Genomic DNA, 15,546 nt, shown 5'->3' with positions numbered 1-15,546 from the left:
ATGCAGGAAGAAAGAACCACAGTGAGGTCTATTGTACTGTAATCCTTAGTCTTTGCCACATGGACATTTCTTTGTTCTTTCCCTATACGAAAATCAATAATATGTATTGTTTCAAATATAAGATGTTGGAGGATATTTTCTTCTTAATGCAAGTTTTTTGTCTCCTATTGTCACCTGTGCAAACTGAGGAAAGAACGTAAAGAGGAGGAGTTTAGATCTTGCAGGCTGTAGTCACCTTTTATTGTTAGAGATGCTGATGAAAAGGTGGGGAAATAAAGGAGAGAGGCAAGACTTTTAGTTTAAATTTCACTTGTGAGATCTTGGTATGAATTTCTGCAGATTGGTAGAGCAGACATCTCAAAAGACTTTTAGTAACCTGCATTTTCAGGTCAAAAATACTTCTAAAAGATGAATGATTTGAAGAGGAGAAAGCACTGAAATGTGTTTAAAGGAAAAGTTTCCTTGAGTAGCAGAAACAGTGTAAAGACCTTGTAAAAACTTTACCAGTTAAATGGGAATAGTTTTCTTCAGTCAGTGTCCTAAACATGGCATTATGTGCATTTCCGTTTAGTTGATGGGAAGCTCCAAAAAAGCAAGGAATTATTCCTAGAAAGGCAGTGGCTTTCAAGGAGAGAGATGGCACTGCTATTCAAGCTCTGTCTTCTGATTTCTGCATTGCTGGAAAAGGCAGGAAACCCTTGTGGGATGCACCCCTAATCTGGATTGTTCCTGGGCTTGCAGCCTTCACCCCACAGGACTTGTGCAAACACAACTCATGACCTAAGGCAAGACACAACGGTGTGGGACAAACTGCCCCATGTGCTGGGCTGTGGATGGGAAATGCCAACGGAGCTCAGTTGGCATGAGTGTTTCATCCTCCTCTTGCAGGACTATCTGGCTGTCAACCACATAGTTGTTGAACATAGGCCTACGCTTTAATGTTTCTGCCATATAACACGTAATAGTCAACTGCGTGTTGTTTTCCTATGGGCAGCACATTTGTAAATGGAAGAATATAAATAAAATGGCATAAGTTATTGCCATTACTTCTTCCCGCTGCCTCACAGATGATGTTCTGTAAGGGTAGCAAACACAATTAATTGATGGGATTAATTGTGTGTAGAAAGGACATCATTACAAGGCAAAAGCAATGCCAGGACTATTTATATATTTAAGCAGAATACCCCAAAATATAAAACTACGTTGTGCAGAAAGCACAAAATCATTAATTTCATTCACAGGGCTTCTTACCAGAGATTGTGGATGTACCGTTTGGAAAAAAAACTGTCTTATTAAATAGAAATTAGATTAGATAAAGTGCTAAAAGCCTCCTGTAGATGAAGGCTTCAACCTGTTAATGGACTTTTCCCTCTTAACTTCAGATCTTCAAGTGATTTTAGAAATGTCTTGCCTGTCGCACAATTGAAAACTACTTGCTAGAAATTCCACTTTTAAAGTCTCTGTGTTTAACGTTCTCTGGAGAGAGTTATGTCAAAGAGTCACCTGCTTCCCAGGGGGTTAAACGCTGTAAGATAGTGTGAAGCTTGAAGACATTTACAGATCATATGTAGCCAATTTAAATTGCAGGGAGGCTGAAATGGAAAGCTGCTTCAGCTGATGCGTTGCTCAAGGCTGGAATAGAGCCGCTCGCGCGGGACCAAGCCTGGTGACAGTAGGGTTCACATCAGGCCCAAGTTGTGCAGGATTTGGTTTTAAAACCAATTTTAGTTCAAACGAACAAAAAAAAAAAGTAGAAAACCAGCAAAAGCCTTTATAATGAAAATGGAAGAGAAATGCCAGCCTGTACAGAGACCTCTTTATATTTTCAAACCTGAAATCTATCATCATAGAGCCCATATAGTGGAGTTAATATCAGAAGTGTGTGTTTTATTACTTAAATATATCTTGCACAGACAACAGTGAGCAAAGAAAACCCTTTTTGAGTTATATAACTCTTTGATGGGTTGCCATAAGGTCTTTCATTTTAAGCCAGTAAATTTCAGAGCAGTAATTTAAAGATTACACTTTTCCTTAAATTTAAAAGCACATTCTAAATCTTGTTGTATTTGGTTTTGAACACTTATCTGATACTCCTGGTCCTTTCTTTCCAAACTCTGCGAGTTCAGTCACCTGCAGACTCTCTGGGACGCGTTTTGCGTGCCCTAAGGCACCTTACCAGAAGAAGACATGAGGAGGCAAAGAACGTGGTCAACCCAAAGCTCAATATGGACTAATTAAAGAGTAGAACAAACGTTTGGGCTCCCATAGGAATTACTGTTATGTGTGGTGGTCAAGGGATACATCAGTACTAACATCTGCAAGCAGTGTGCATCCAAAGGAAAGCTAGTTTTATCTGCTGCAAGCCACCAGTCTTGCTAGGTGCACCGACTTAAACCAGTTACTGGTGTCAGCATTTGACCTGACCCAAGAGCTTTGGGCTATGTAAAAGCCCACAGCATCAAAAATATAATCAAAACAACCATCTTGCTCAATGCCATTTTACAAGCAACTGTCTATGCTGCTCCAGGCAAAGATGATCTGGACTTGGTGGGTGCAAAGGCCACTGGTTGGACACCAAAAATTGGACATCCAAATGCAGACCATTATGAGAGCAAGGCTGTAGTCCCAAGGGTATTTGACAAAGACTTGCTCTTTGATGTTGAGTTATAACCTGATGCCTGGGTTGTAACTTAATGCCTTGTTGGTTGTTTTTTTGTTGTTTTTATTTTGTTTTTAAACTCTGCTTTCTCAGATTCTTGCAATAATAGGAAAGTATGAATAATACATGTTTTTAAGAGACAGAATATTTGTAACTCAGGCATGAATGGATGAAACGCCTTTGCAGGTGAAAGTGAAACATATTTTTACTGTGCTGATAAATTTGGCATTATTATTATCTAAATTACTTGCCTTCTGTTTGTTGTTTCCATATATTTTTATTGAAGTCGTCTTCAGATCTAAATCGTAGCTGGGAAGTGGTAGGAGGTCATTTTGAGCAACACCCTGGCTAATCTGTGACTAAAGAAAAGTGATTACATTTGTTGGATAAATCAACAGAGAAGAAATATTCACTTATCTCCTTGTGGCAACCTTACAGGTTGATACAACAGAGTATGTGGATGATAGAGATATTTTTCTGGTATTTCAGGCTTAAATCTTCTTGTTCTTTTTAGTCTGATACTAATATAGATTATAGCAGTTCTTTTCTAAAAGTGGAAAGTTGTTGGGTTTTTTTCTCCTAGTATTTATATTGGATTTTAAAAAACAATCTTTAGATTTTTGCTGAAAATTGAAATAATGACAATAGGAACCCTTTTTAATTAATATGCTTTATGTGCCATCAGTGGAAGAATGAGACATCACAGAGTGGGATATTTGCACATCTCCGAATGAACCAAATAAGTCTGCAGCTTCTTCAAAAAATAGATAAGACAAAAAGCTTTTTTTGTTATGATTGATTGTCTCTGCATTGGCTTGTTGGATCAAGTCCTGTCCATCAATGCCTAAATTTTTATCATTTAGCCCTTATTCGGAGAAAACAGTGGGCCGTTTTCCTGCAGTATCAAATCCTGCAGCTTGCCCCTAAATTGAGTGACCAATTTAAAGACAGCTTTAGAAGCGAATCTGAGATGTGAGCTGACACTGAAACTCCAGTATCTTCTTCCCTTGGGCAAAACCTCTCAAGACTAAGTGTACACCACGCTTTCAGGATTTAATGCTTTGCTGGCATGCTCAAGACATCATCTTTCACTCCAGTGGGAGCCGAGAGCACTGCCAGGGTTCCTCTGCTCGTCTCATCTCCAGGTCCCTCGTTTTGAGCCTTGGACTTTGGACTGGGTTTGGGAGGAGGGGACTTATGTGCAGCCTCCCAGAAACTGGTGGTGTCTGTACCTGGTGCTTGCTGCATATCGAGAGTCATTTCAGTGCTGGTGGCCAGACCTGGGGTACCACTGTGAGACTTTCAGAACATCAGTCCTTGAGCTTCACAGCATCTTGCAGGGCACCCTCCTTAACACTTTCTGTCTATTACTCTTAGCTTCCTCTTTGTACCCATGCTTTTGCGCAGGAGGGAAAGGTCATTTCCTATCCCTTTTTTCCCTCTAACCATTTGATCACCTTGTTCTTGTGCTTTCCTTCCCTCCTCATCATTGATGGAGTGCTCTCTGCATCGGTGCTGCCTCTCCGGAGCTGCAAAAAAGCCCTTTCCTCTGCACTAAACTCCCCTCAGAGAATCGCCACTGCTTCTGGCACCTCTTTCCATTTTATCTGAGAAGGCAAAATAGTGATGTGATATCAGCACATTTTATAACACAGGGTGATATTTTTAATAGTCAAATGCCTCTCCATTACTGAGCATCATCTTTGGGGAGCAGTGGGGAGCTGGTGGGATGAGCTGAGCAGTCGCACATGGTCACCCAGCAAATATGGTGCAGATATAAAAGGCAGTGATGTACATGGGAAAGCATTTTCCTTCCCGAGCATCCTTCCAGGGGACTAGGATGGAAAGGCAGTTGTATAATTCATGTTAGGTGCTCTTGCTGCTGATCGTGAATTTAGTCTTGATCTTGGCAAATCAGTCACACTTAGAAAGTGACAAGGAAATATAGCGCTGGTGACAGCCTGCATGGAGAATATTTTTAAGGTCTCGGCAAGGGCACAGTGGTATCCCAAAATACAGGCTCAAGGCCTTGCAAGACAGGTGTTCTTGTCAGGACAATTGTGACAATCTAATCTTCCTTGAATTAATGCTCCTCTTTTCAGGGAGTTGTGCAAACCAGTCATGTTTCCTCCGTTTCCACCCATCGGCCCAGCCGTGATTTGGGGATGGCTTTTCCTGGGGACCTCATGCACAGGGCTGCAGCTGAGCTCCCGTGCTGCTCTTGGGACACCAACATTGTCCTTCAGCATTTGGAACGTATTTACCTGAATTATTTGGAGGATATATAAGCATACCTGAGACCCCTGCATGGGGAAAGGGAGTTTGGTGTCCATAGCAGTCAGTCCAATGGGCTGAATAAGCTTTCAATATGTACCTGTCTTCTCCAAACATTTTTTATGGACTTCTGAACTATGCTGATATGAATTGCCGATCCTTTTGGGGGGGCTTCTATGGAGGTAAACTCTTTTTAGAATGTTTTTGTATGGCATTTTGTACTGTTCTGTAATATTAAACGTAAGCTAGAATAGGTGGCATTTTCCAGTTGAAAGGGTCTATTAATATTTATGAGGTCATTGTACATCTCATTGCAGGAAAACACTTTTAACCTTTAGAATCTTGGAGTTCTGTGGGAGATAATACCTAAGTTTTACTAATAACTTTCACTAATTCTTGACAGATTTATATTAGAAAGTAATGGGATATATGTGCCAGAAACCTCATATGCCTGGTGGCCCTCTAGAGACTGGGAATATAGTAATCCTAAGAATTAGTAATTCTACTGCTGTGTCAGTGTCCAGATTATATAACAGGTTCTGCAGGTTATCATATGACTTTCTTGTTATTTAAACTGCTTGAATTTTAAGTGCTCCTCTTAGCTAGAGGAAAAGTGAGGAGTTTTGCCAGTAAGTGTATCTCATTATGTGCAACTATATATATGTGCACAGGCAGAAATAAGTTAAAAGTTTTCCTCTCTTAAAAAAAAATATATATATATAGCTTTTTTTTTGCAAAATTCTTGCTTGTAGGACTTTTCCAATCTGAAATCATTGTATCTGCAGTTATCATTCTTTCTGCTAAGAGTCAACTCTTACCCTTCTACATTAGATCTAATATTGCTCTTTTTCAGCACTTAGCTGAATCTCTAGCTACGTGCATGAGACCTATTAGGTACCAAGTGTTGTCATCTGAACCAGTGGGTTTGTCTGGGAGGGTGACCACAATGGTTGATTTATGGTTTTAAATGAGCAGTGGATTCTGACAGGTAGTCTGTGGGCATCTGGCATGGGGTTGATGATTGCATTGCTTGGCCAAGAAAGATGCGTGCAAAAAGCTAAATGATTATCAGTATGTTCAAAGTCATGATACATTGGGTTGAATTTTCAGGAACAAGTAGATTTATATTAAAAAAAAGTCTGAAGTCTGAAAAATGCAGTATTGGAGTATATTCCAGTATTCTAATCTAGATAATTGGGTCTTGCACTTCTTGGCATTTTAAATATCAGCATTCCCCCTTAACATAACCCAAAATGTTGTGTACTGATGCAGTGTGTTTGATATTTCCTGCTAGAGTTGGCTGCACTTCAGTAGCAGTTTTTATCAGTAAGAAAACTGACTGCTTTGTAGATGAAAGGAGCCATGTAAATGGAAATTTATTTGATTGTGCGATTGTCTTACTGAATATTTCCAGAACAAATATCATGGAATAGTGGTAGTACATCAATACCAGTTAAATTTTGGGGGGTTTTTTGTTTGTTTGTTTTTTGAGGGTTAGCAAACGCTTTCTTAACACTCTACCTGATGTTTATGGAACATAAAACGTGTGTCAGCAAAACCTAAATGAATATAATTATTCACACATTGCGTTACATTGTGTTGCACCAAGATTGCTTGCAAGAACTTCTCAACAGAAATGGCCTTGAATTTGTAAGTTCTCATGAGAAATTTAGTGCCTTAAACTATGATAACTGTGAGGGTAAGCATCTTAAGTTAATTGTAAAAGGTTTTTATTTAGGAGACGCGCATTCTGTGGCATAGCATATTAGAATAGTAAAAACACTCTAATTTGGGGGATGTTCTTTAAGCCTTTAGATGCCTCCAGCAACCCTGACCTTTCCTTCAGTTCCCATAAGGACATGTGCTCAAGCAATTCAGGTAGTAAACTCATTGAAGTGGTGAAGCCCAAATCAAACCTGTATTGTAAACTAGAATTTAGTATTTCTTGTTATGTACCTCATGAAATCAGAGGGGACTTCTAGATGAGCATTTGTCACATGTCAGGATTCTCAAAGAACATGGTGAATTAACAAGGCATGTTTAATGCAACCTTGACAGAAAGGTTAATGAGAATTCAGGAGAACACAAGGAGGGAAATATTATGTACTGCTCCAGGTGAAAACTGCATGGAGCCGGAATAAGTCATCATTTGACTTGTCTTAAATGTAGATATTTATTTGTTCAATGGTGAACATAATTAAAAACAGGACTTGTTCTAAGCCATGACACCCTTCACTATTATTCTTTGCTATCACTTGAATAGGAGTAGGACCCAGAAAGCAGGTCCTCACTATGCTAAATTATTTCACCAAAAATATGTTCAAGACAAGAGTCTTCTGCCCTATTTACTTTGAAGGGAAGATTCATGTATCTGCCTGGTTCAGACTCTGTAGGATAAAAGTTTTATGGCTGAGGAAGACAGAGGAAAAAGTAGAGCTCAAAGGGAATACATTGTGGGCGTGCACCATCAAGAGTGGTGACTTCATGACTTGCTCTGGTTGCCATGGCTGAGTATTCAAAATTCCTCCAGAGGAGGGAGAAGAGGCCCAAGGATGGAGGGAGAACCCATGCTACAGAAAGGCATGTGGCTTCCTTGCCCTTAACCTTGACCACTGCATATTAATATAATGTCAGGAAAATTTCAAGGAAATAAGTTCCTAAACCTTCCTCTGAGGCTGCAATTTCCACTGAAGGGGATGATCAAAGCACAGAGCAAGTAGTTTTGAGCAGTCTGCTGCTTTTAAGAGTTCTGTCGTTGGTGGATCGCTTGCCTTGTGCAATGAGAGTAAGAAAACAGACTTTAAAAGAGAGAAAACAACAATTCGGAAGGATGGTGAGGACAACATGTGTTCATTTTGGACAACCTAACAATCTCGATGATGGTAATCATAGGGTCCCTTTTCTAACTTGATTAGAATCACAGTTGTGACTGCCAAATCAAGCAAATTGGAATGTGGTGGAGCTTAAAAAAAAAAACATCAATTAGATATGCTGTTCTGTCTGTAGTTTCCTGAAAATGTTATTCTTGACAGCATCAATTCCCTTTGCACTCGGCATGACCCAGTTACTTTTGCTTGTTTTTTTCTTTTGTTTGTTTGCTTTTTGTTTTTCGTTTGCAGGTTATGGGATTCTTTTTCTTTTTCTTTTTTTTTAAATCCTTTCTGCAAGCAAAGTAAGCAAAGCCATAATAGGGAAAATTGCTATTATTTATATTGAAAAATCAATACTGAGTTACAAGCATTGAAAGGCCTATCCTGAAGAGGAAGCAGGACTATCTCAGTGAAATTAACTCATGGCTGATTGCCTAAGTTCAAATAAAAGTGTAGTTTACACTAATTCAATTTTCTTGCTTGATATCCATAACAGTTTTCTTAAAATGTGAAATTCCTTGTTGCAGTTTCCAGATAACATAATATAGGTGCTGTTGATTGGGGTGGTTCCGTAACTTTTAAGACACTCTTACTGAGGACCTTCTCCCTCGTGCGTGGGAGGAGGATGCAGTAGTGCTTCAGATGCTTGAAAGTTGTCATCATAACTGCTCAGAACATCCTGAGTTTTGCTAGCCTCCCAGCCCAGGAAAAAATACCATTTTTCTAGTTCCAGTGTTCCCATATTGAGCTTTTACCAGCAAACAGCTTATATGAGCCATTTAAAACATCAAAAGAGGTGTTTCTTGGCTTGGGCACATCTTTAATTTGAAGCAGATTTCGTAAAGGCCGAGACAGGATAATGCTGCAAAAGGATTAGCTGTGGTTACTTGATTTTCGAGCAAACAGACTAATTCTGCTTTCTTTGTATGGGCATCATTCACAGCGAGTCCATTCACTAAGCGATGAACAACTAGGCCTGGGGTTTGTTCAGTGTGGTGGTGGTGGGGGGGGTTATTTAATTGTTTTGTTGTTGTTTCTATTGTTGTCTTTGGAAATCAGAAGCGTTGTTGCAAGCTTTAACTTCAAAGCTCAAGCTTTGTTGGTTGCTTTGCTTCAAAATGCATTCTCTGAGCTTCTTTGCCAAAGCTTTTGTTTCCGTGCTTTTTACTACTGGGGCCTTTGGTTTAGCTTTTGGGTTTTATTTACCAAATAAATTCTGAGGAGTCAATTAAAAAATAGACTGGCATTTTTTAGCACTTAAATTTTGCTGCTCTGCAAGCAGCTGGAGAAATGGCACTGCAGAATGCTGTTTATTTTATATTGCTATTAAAGCTCAGATTTCCTCCGTATATAAACAACAAGCAAAAGTGTCCTGTCCTGGAAAGTTTCTGTGAGATCTGGAAGTTGGCTTGGTGTCATGCTCTTCCTGCATTAATAGCCAGGAAGGAAGCCTGTTAGGGACACGTGAAGCCTGGCTTTGCTGAAGCCAGAGCAAACCTCTTGTGAACTAATTAACCTGACAGATTTTCCTGGAAAGCGAGAGGATAACTCGGGTATTGTGGAGAAGAGGATTGACCTGGTGGAATTTAGTAGCAGGAAACGGAGAAACCCAGACTGACCTTTAGCTCTCGTGGGGAAAGATAGAAGGTCTGGGTAAGCGGGGATGACTTTCATTTGGAAACTAGCCACGCACGCTGGAAAAACTCACATTTCCACTTTTGCACAGGCACTTCTGGACGTGAAGCCCCATGATGAGCGTGCTGTGGTATTGCAAGGAATTTACTGAGGCTTGCAATAAAGATATATGCACTTGAGCTGCTCACAGTACACTGCTTAGGATGTGAAACAAGCCAGCTAGTCTTCCCGCTGCATCTGTATCTCTATCCTCGGTGTTTTCACTCATCCTACAAGCCAAAATACACAAGTTAAGAACAGGAGAGTTTTTATAATTATGCTTGCTAGCAAAGGATGCACAAGCTCAGAAGCAGAAAGAGCAGCATAGAGCCTGACCCACAACTCTCCCTTGCTCTCCCCTATTTTCTGATTCTTGTCCATGTGGGTTCTGAGATGTTTGCAGGTACTTCTCAGTCTACCCAAGGATTTTAGGATGCAACCTCTGGGAAGCATGAAACTGAATATTATCTGCTTCTTTAACTGTTACCTTACTATTTGTAGTGAGGTTGCTGGAGAATGAACAGGTAGTGGAGAAAGCACTGCAGACGTAGCAGCAAATTTCTTCAGCTTTGATTTGTAAAAACATCTATTTTGGAGATGTTAAAACATGCATCTAGAATAATCTCAAACTACATTCATCCAAATCTCATCCTTCATGGCGCACTGCTAGATGCATCCGACACCCTAAAACAGGTGCAAATACAAAACAGAAGTGTCAAATCCTCACCTAATGCCAATACTTAATTCCTTGCTTCAAGCTCTTGTGCTCTGGTTCTCATAGGGCAACTCTGCAGATGACACGTGACATTGGAATTACTGATTGATGGGAGTAGTTGGCTATGAAATGGCTACTAAAATATTACAATAATACTAATGGCACAAAAACCTGGAGAGAACATCCCAGCCCTTCTTGTCTGTCACCAGATGCTGCTTTTTTTCCTATGTGTGGGCACATGGATTTGAGACTGAGTAGATGGAGCATTGTCTCATCTTGTCATCCAGACTAATAGAGCTCCTATTGCTCTGTTTAAGGTGTGATTGCTTGGGCAGAGCCCCTGTGCTTGGGTATCTGAATGTCGTGCATTGCCTTCCCTCCACCACATGTAGGATGTTGTGTAGCTGGTGACTGGAGTGTCTGGATGTGCGCGGAGCCACAGATCGTTACCTCTTGATTATGTTCACGTTATCTGATGCGTTGTCTCCATGAGAGAAATTAAATTGCCTTCAGTAATTTGAAGCGAGTAAAAATGACAAATCATCCTTCTCTTGTGGTCGGTAAATGGCTACAGAATGCAAATGCATCTCAATTACATGGCAATACATTTCAGGGAGCATCGATTGTGCCAAATCTCCAATTGTTATCCTGTGTTTTTCTTTATGTTTGGACTGATAGCTTTGTTCCATTAAACCATCTTAAGTAACTTCTTTTCCCTTTGAATAACAGTATTAGCTATGAACTCTCAACTTGCGATTATAAAGAGTTACAATAAAGAAAAAAATGCAGATGAAAAAGCAACATAAGTACAGAAATTAAAAAAAAATGTGATAGGAAAGTGAGTTTAATGTGTGCATCTAAGGACATGGTGGATTAGTGGATTGGAAAGTAAAATCTCCAGTGTGCAGCTTGCTATTCTGTAAATTCCATAGGAGGAAAAGTAGACATTTCCCATCAGGAAATGCATTTGACTGTTCTTTCTGTAAATGAATATAAAATGTGAACTATAAGATGCAATTGTTGTTTTAAAAGAAGCCAGCATTGCTGGCTATAGTTGCATTTGGATTCTGATATTGCAAATATTTCTGCCTGGAGAATTAGCATCTCCAAAGATGGTTCATGTGAGGATTACCCTGCGTAGCACATGATTATGCCGTGCAATGGATTATGCTGTAGGAGTCACTGAGCTAGTGCCAACCTAGGCGAGAAACCCCCATGTGCCTGGGGCAGCCCTGGTGCCCATCTGCCAGGCCTGAGACACCCTGGGATGCACAGATGTGCATCAGCAGAGTGCTTCGGCACTCATGTTCACGCACAAGAAACCAGCTTTGACTCTTCTCGGTCAAGTTGCAGACCTGCTGGGCCCCAGATGCTCAAAAAAGCACATGAATTTCTGCTAGGACAATGAGCTACTTGGCCAAAGTTCCCAGAACTGCAGAACTAGGTGCTTGAGTTATTTGAGGGGGAAGCTATGATCTCCTCACCCCTCCTGGAAGATGAAAGTTTTCTCTTTCCAGGTCCTTAGGAGTTGGTAGTTGGTTGGGGTGTTACTTTGTGCAGATGCACAAAGTAAATCAATATTTAATATTGGTGTCTGGATACCTGAGGCTCTTCCTTCTTGGCACTAGGAGACTGCTGCAGTGGGAGGGCATCATTGGAAATTTCTCTTTAATATCAAGATACTGAGCCCATTTTTATTGTGCCAAGTAATAAGGAAAGGCGGAGGGAAAAAAACTTTGGGCCTGAGTCACAGTGCTCCAGTCGTAGTATTGTTTTCCATCTGATGAAAACTGGAATCAGAAGCTTATGAAGAAAATACTGGTAGGAGTCCCAGCTAAGGAAGTAATGGCAAACAGTGCTTTAAAGCATGTAAACAAGCAGTCCCTCGCAAGCGGGAGCCTGGACTCCAGTGGAGTCTAATTATGTGCTAAGGCAGATAGGTAAGAGAAAAATACTGATATAAAGAAGCTCTGGATTGGAAATATGTACGCCGTAATTTCAGGAAATTTTAGCTTTGCCTGCGGCAGGTAGGAAGATAAGGTGGAAAATAATGAGCTTTTGTTGTTTATATCTGAAGTTTAGAAGGAACATATTGTGAGTGGGAAAAGCTGCACCATAAAGCAAACTGCCCCAAAAATGAGCCCTGTAGCCATGCAGGAGTCTTGGGCAGGGCACTGAGGGAGGCCCAGTGCAGCTCCAGGCAAAAGCACCTTTGAGCACTAGGGCTTTAAGGCCACTGCTGTTAATAAGAGGTAATATCTCAGTGCTTTAATTTACATTTTAATTAGCATACCATAAAATTTACCTTCTATTCTAACCTTGAGCCCTTTTTTTGATAAAGATCTCATGGCGAGTAATCTTGCATCATATGTTTTGCCTGCTAGTTCCTTCCCACTTCCGCTAAAAAATTATGCTTAGCGCTCTTCCCTCCTTGCTAATTCCAATTTCAACCGCAGAAGCAGGTAGAGGCTGGAGGTTACAGTCTCCTTTAGCAGCACAGCTCTACCATGTCAAGCGAGGACTCGAGGTCCTCGTGTCAGGATGCAGAGCTCTTCATAAGGCTCTGCTTGGGGCTGCAGGCTCTACTGAGCAGAGAGACGCTAGTTTATTCCATCCTTACAAAACATCTAGGTTCTCGTCTAGCAGGGATCACGTGCTGGGACCAATAGGAATAAAATAGCTGGGAATAATTTTTTACGCAGCTATTTGCTTCCTCTCTCGAATTTATGCAAGACACATTGCTGTCAATGCACTAACAATAAAGAGAATATCATTAGCCAAGCAATGGATTCTCCAGGGACCACTTTAGCCAAAACACTCTGCAATAATTTCCCACATCTTAGTTGAATAAATTAATTTATGAATTTTCCATGAATATGTTCAGCCATTTCTCCCCTCATATATTTTATTGATCTCCATATACATTTAGCAACAAATACCAGAGCTGATTTTTTTTGATTTGCAGTGAAATTCCTTGGAGATGTTTATGTGGGCCTTGGGGTTCATAGAAAACAAAGACACTTCAAACACCAGGGAGGTGGCAAAAAAGCAACTTTCATTCTTACCCTGTGCGTTCAGATCATAAAAACTGATCTTTTTAATCAGTTGTTGATTGTGTTGATTCTGTTCTTTCTTCTTTTTTTGCTTTATTTTAGCTTTTTGGTAGTAATTTTTAGCAATCATCAAGAAAGCTGGGGAAAACGTTGCCTTGCTCTTCTTCTGTACAAAGCTCTTTCTTCGCGACACGCAGTAATGGTGTGGAAATGGGCCTTACCATCTTAAAGGTGGTTTGGAAGTATAATTGCTAATGCTTAGATACATAATTTATGCTTATTATGCATAATAAAGCATGCAACTAATTGATGTTGTGTAAGGAATTAAATTGTCAACTCCAGCTGCAGGGAGAAGATTTATGGGTGAGCTCTCGGCAGCATCCCCACTATCAGAGCGGGCAGTAAAAGGAGTTTCCTTTTGCTGGAGAGGGTTCTTGGCTGCTGCCCCTTTCCTTCTGATGTGGTTGCTGGTGTGTTCTGTAGTGCACAGATGAAAAAGAAGCACTTATATTCCCTCCAGCCTCGCAAGAAGCGAGCACAGCACAAGCCAAGCATCAGCCCGTGCTTCTGTGGGTCCATGCCTTATCCAAATGGGAAAGGCAGAGGCATATGAAGTCCTTAGGGTACAGTGGAGTTCAGAATGCCCAGGAGATAACGTTGACAAAGGAGGATGGAGGCACAGGATAATAGCGCAGTCTCCTGCTGCTAGATTAAAGCCTGGGTGAAGATGAACCCTTTTAACAAAAATAAACAGGGGCAAAGCCAAGGTAGTTGCTGCATTTTCAAAGCAGGAGGCGTTTTTTCTGTAACAACATCCTGTTCTGTGCTCTCAGCATCCCCTGTACCCAAATAACAGGAGCTGTGGCTGGGATTTTGCTCGGCGGCCGTCGCTCTACCAGCCACAGGTGCCACGTGTCCACGCTGGGTGACCTGCTGCTCTTGCACTGCACCTTCTTGCACCCCTAAAGATGTTCACACGGTCCAAACCACGCCACGTTGCATTGTGTACACACGCTGACCTCCTTTTAAGTGGAAAACAATAATATATAACAAAACCCAGCACTTTTAAAAGGTCTTTACAGCATTTTCAGGTTGCATGGCAGGAGGCAGTCGCTGTAAGGAAGAGTTCGGGCAAAGCTCAGCCTTTTATTAAAAGTCTCTGACCCTGGTCTGGTAAAACCAGTACTCAACAAGGGAGAAAAATAGTAATGAGTGCAGCTCATTAGTAGTCAGCAAAGAGACCCTCCTGCACATGTTTGCTCCTTTAGGGTATTTTTTTTCTCCATTTTCTGAGTGTATTCGTGTAGTCTGTGCTGCCTGCAGCCTGGGGAAACAGCAGTGGCTCTGAATAGTCAGTATGGTGTAAACCAGGGCTTTTTACCTAGAGCACTTTTGCAATGCTAATTCTGGTGGATTGTCCAAACCTGCACGTGTCCCGCTGGCCCCAGTGATGCGTGCGTGGTGACTGGCAGGAGGGGCTGTAAATCCCCTGTGCTGAGAGCTTCCAGCTCCTCAAAAGACCAGGCCTATGAACCTGCAGTGATGTCAACCATGAAACAAGCTGTAAATGGTGAGATTTTTCTAGCATTCAAGGGTGAAACGTGGTGGTGCAGCTCAGGGAGGAGCACACGGTGCCAGCATCCAGGAGGACTCCCAACTTTGCTGCTAGTCACTCAGGTGACCTGGAAGGAATTATTTCTGCAAATCCCATGTCTGTAAGCAGAGGATAACAATAATGCACTTTATGGGAGATGTATAAAAGTTCCAGTGCCAAACACTGCATAGGAAGTAGCTTTTATTGTTATCTGTGATAATAAAAACAACAGCATTTTCAATAGAGACCGAGCTTTTGCAATCTGTCCAATGCCATTGTTACTAAATGCAATTTCTCATTTAATCCACAGCTGCTGCTTTTTTTTTTTTTTTTTTTTTTTATCCTGCCCAAATGCAAAACCCATTCCTGCCTTTTTCTGATTGCAGTGCAAGTTGGAGTTTCACGCATGTACCTCCGGCAAAGCTCTCACAGCCCGGTGCGAAGGGCCCTGCCCCTGCCTCCCGGCACCTGAAAATCCAAAGCACAAGACGGAGAAGGCTGGTGAGTTGACCTGTTAATGACATGTTTTAATTGTCTGAGTGGCTCCTGCTTTGTTCTAAGAAAACCTTACAGAAGATTATTCTTTCCAAGGCAATTTAGTGACACATTTTTTCAGGAAAATCGTATTATGAGCTATGGTACAGCTACCATGTGGTGCCTTCAGACGTTAACACCTGCAGCAAAGTAGCACCCGCTCGATAGAGAGA

General features: G+C 41.1%; 1 protein-coding gene across 2 annotated transcripts in view; it reads left to right on the top strand.

Annotated features, from left to right (window-relative positions):
- The window catches only part of SPOCK1 (SPARC (osteonectin), cwcv and kazal like domains proteoglycan 1), a 246,313-nt gene that overhangs the window by 176,120 nt on the left and 54,647 nt on the right, over positions 1-15,546 (top strand). For both annotated transcript variants that reach the window (XM_026047477.1, XM_026047476.1), the window contains one exon: positions 15,226-15,340. In XM_026047477.1, the coding sequence (XP_025903262.1) occupies positions 15,226-15,340 (115 nt within the window). The remainder of the gene's footprint in view (positions 1-15,225; positions 15,341-15,546) is intronic.

The sequence above is a fragment of the Nothoprocta perdicaria genome, unplaced genomic scaffold (assembly GCF_003342845.1).
Source record: "Nothoprocta perdicaria isolate Ctin4 unplaced genomic scaffold, notPer1 scaffold_5, whole genome shotgun sequence".
Lineage (NCBI taxonomy): Eukaryota > Metazoa > Chordata > Aves > Tinamiformes > Tinamidae > Nothoprocta > Nothoprocta perdicaria.
Note: the sequence above shows the minus strand (reverse complement) of the source record. Positions and strands in the feature narration are given on the sequence as shown.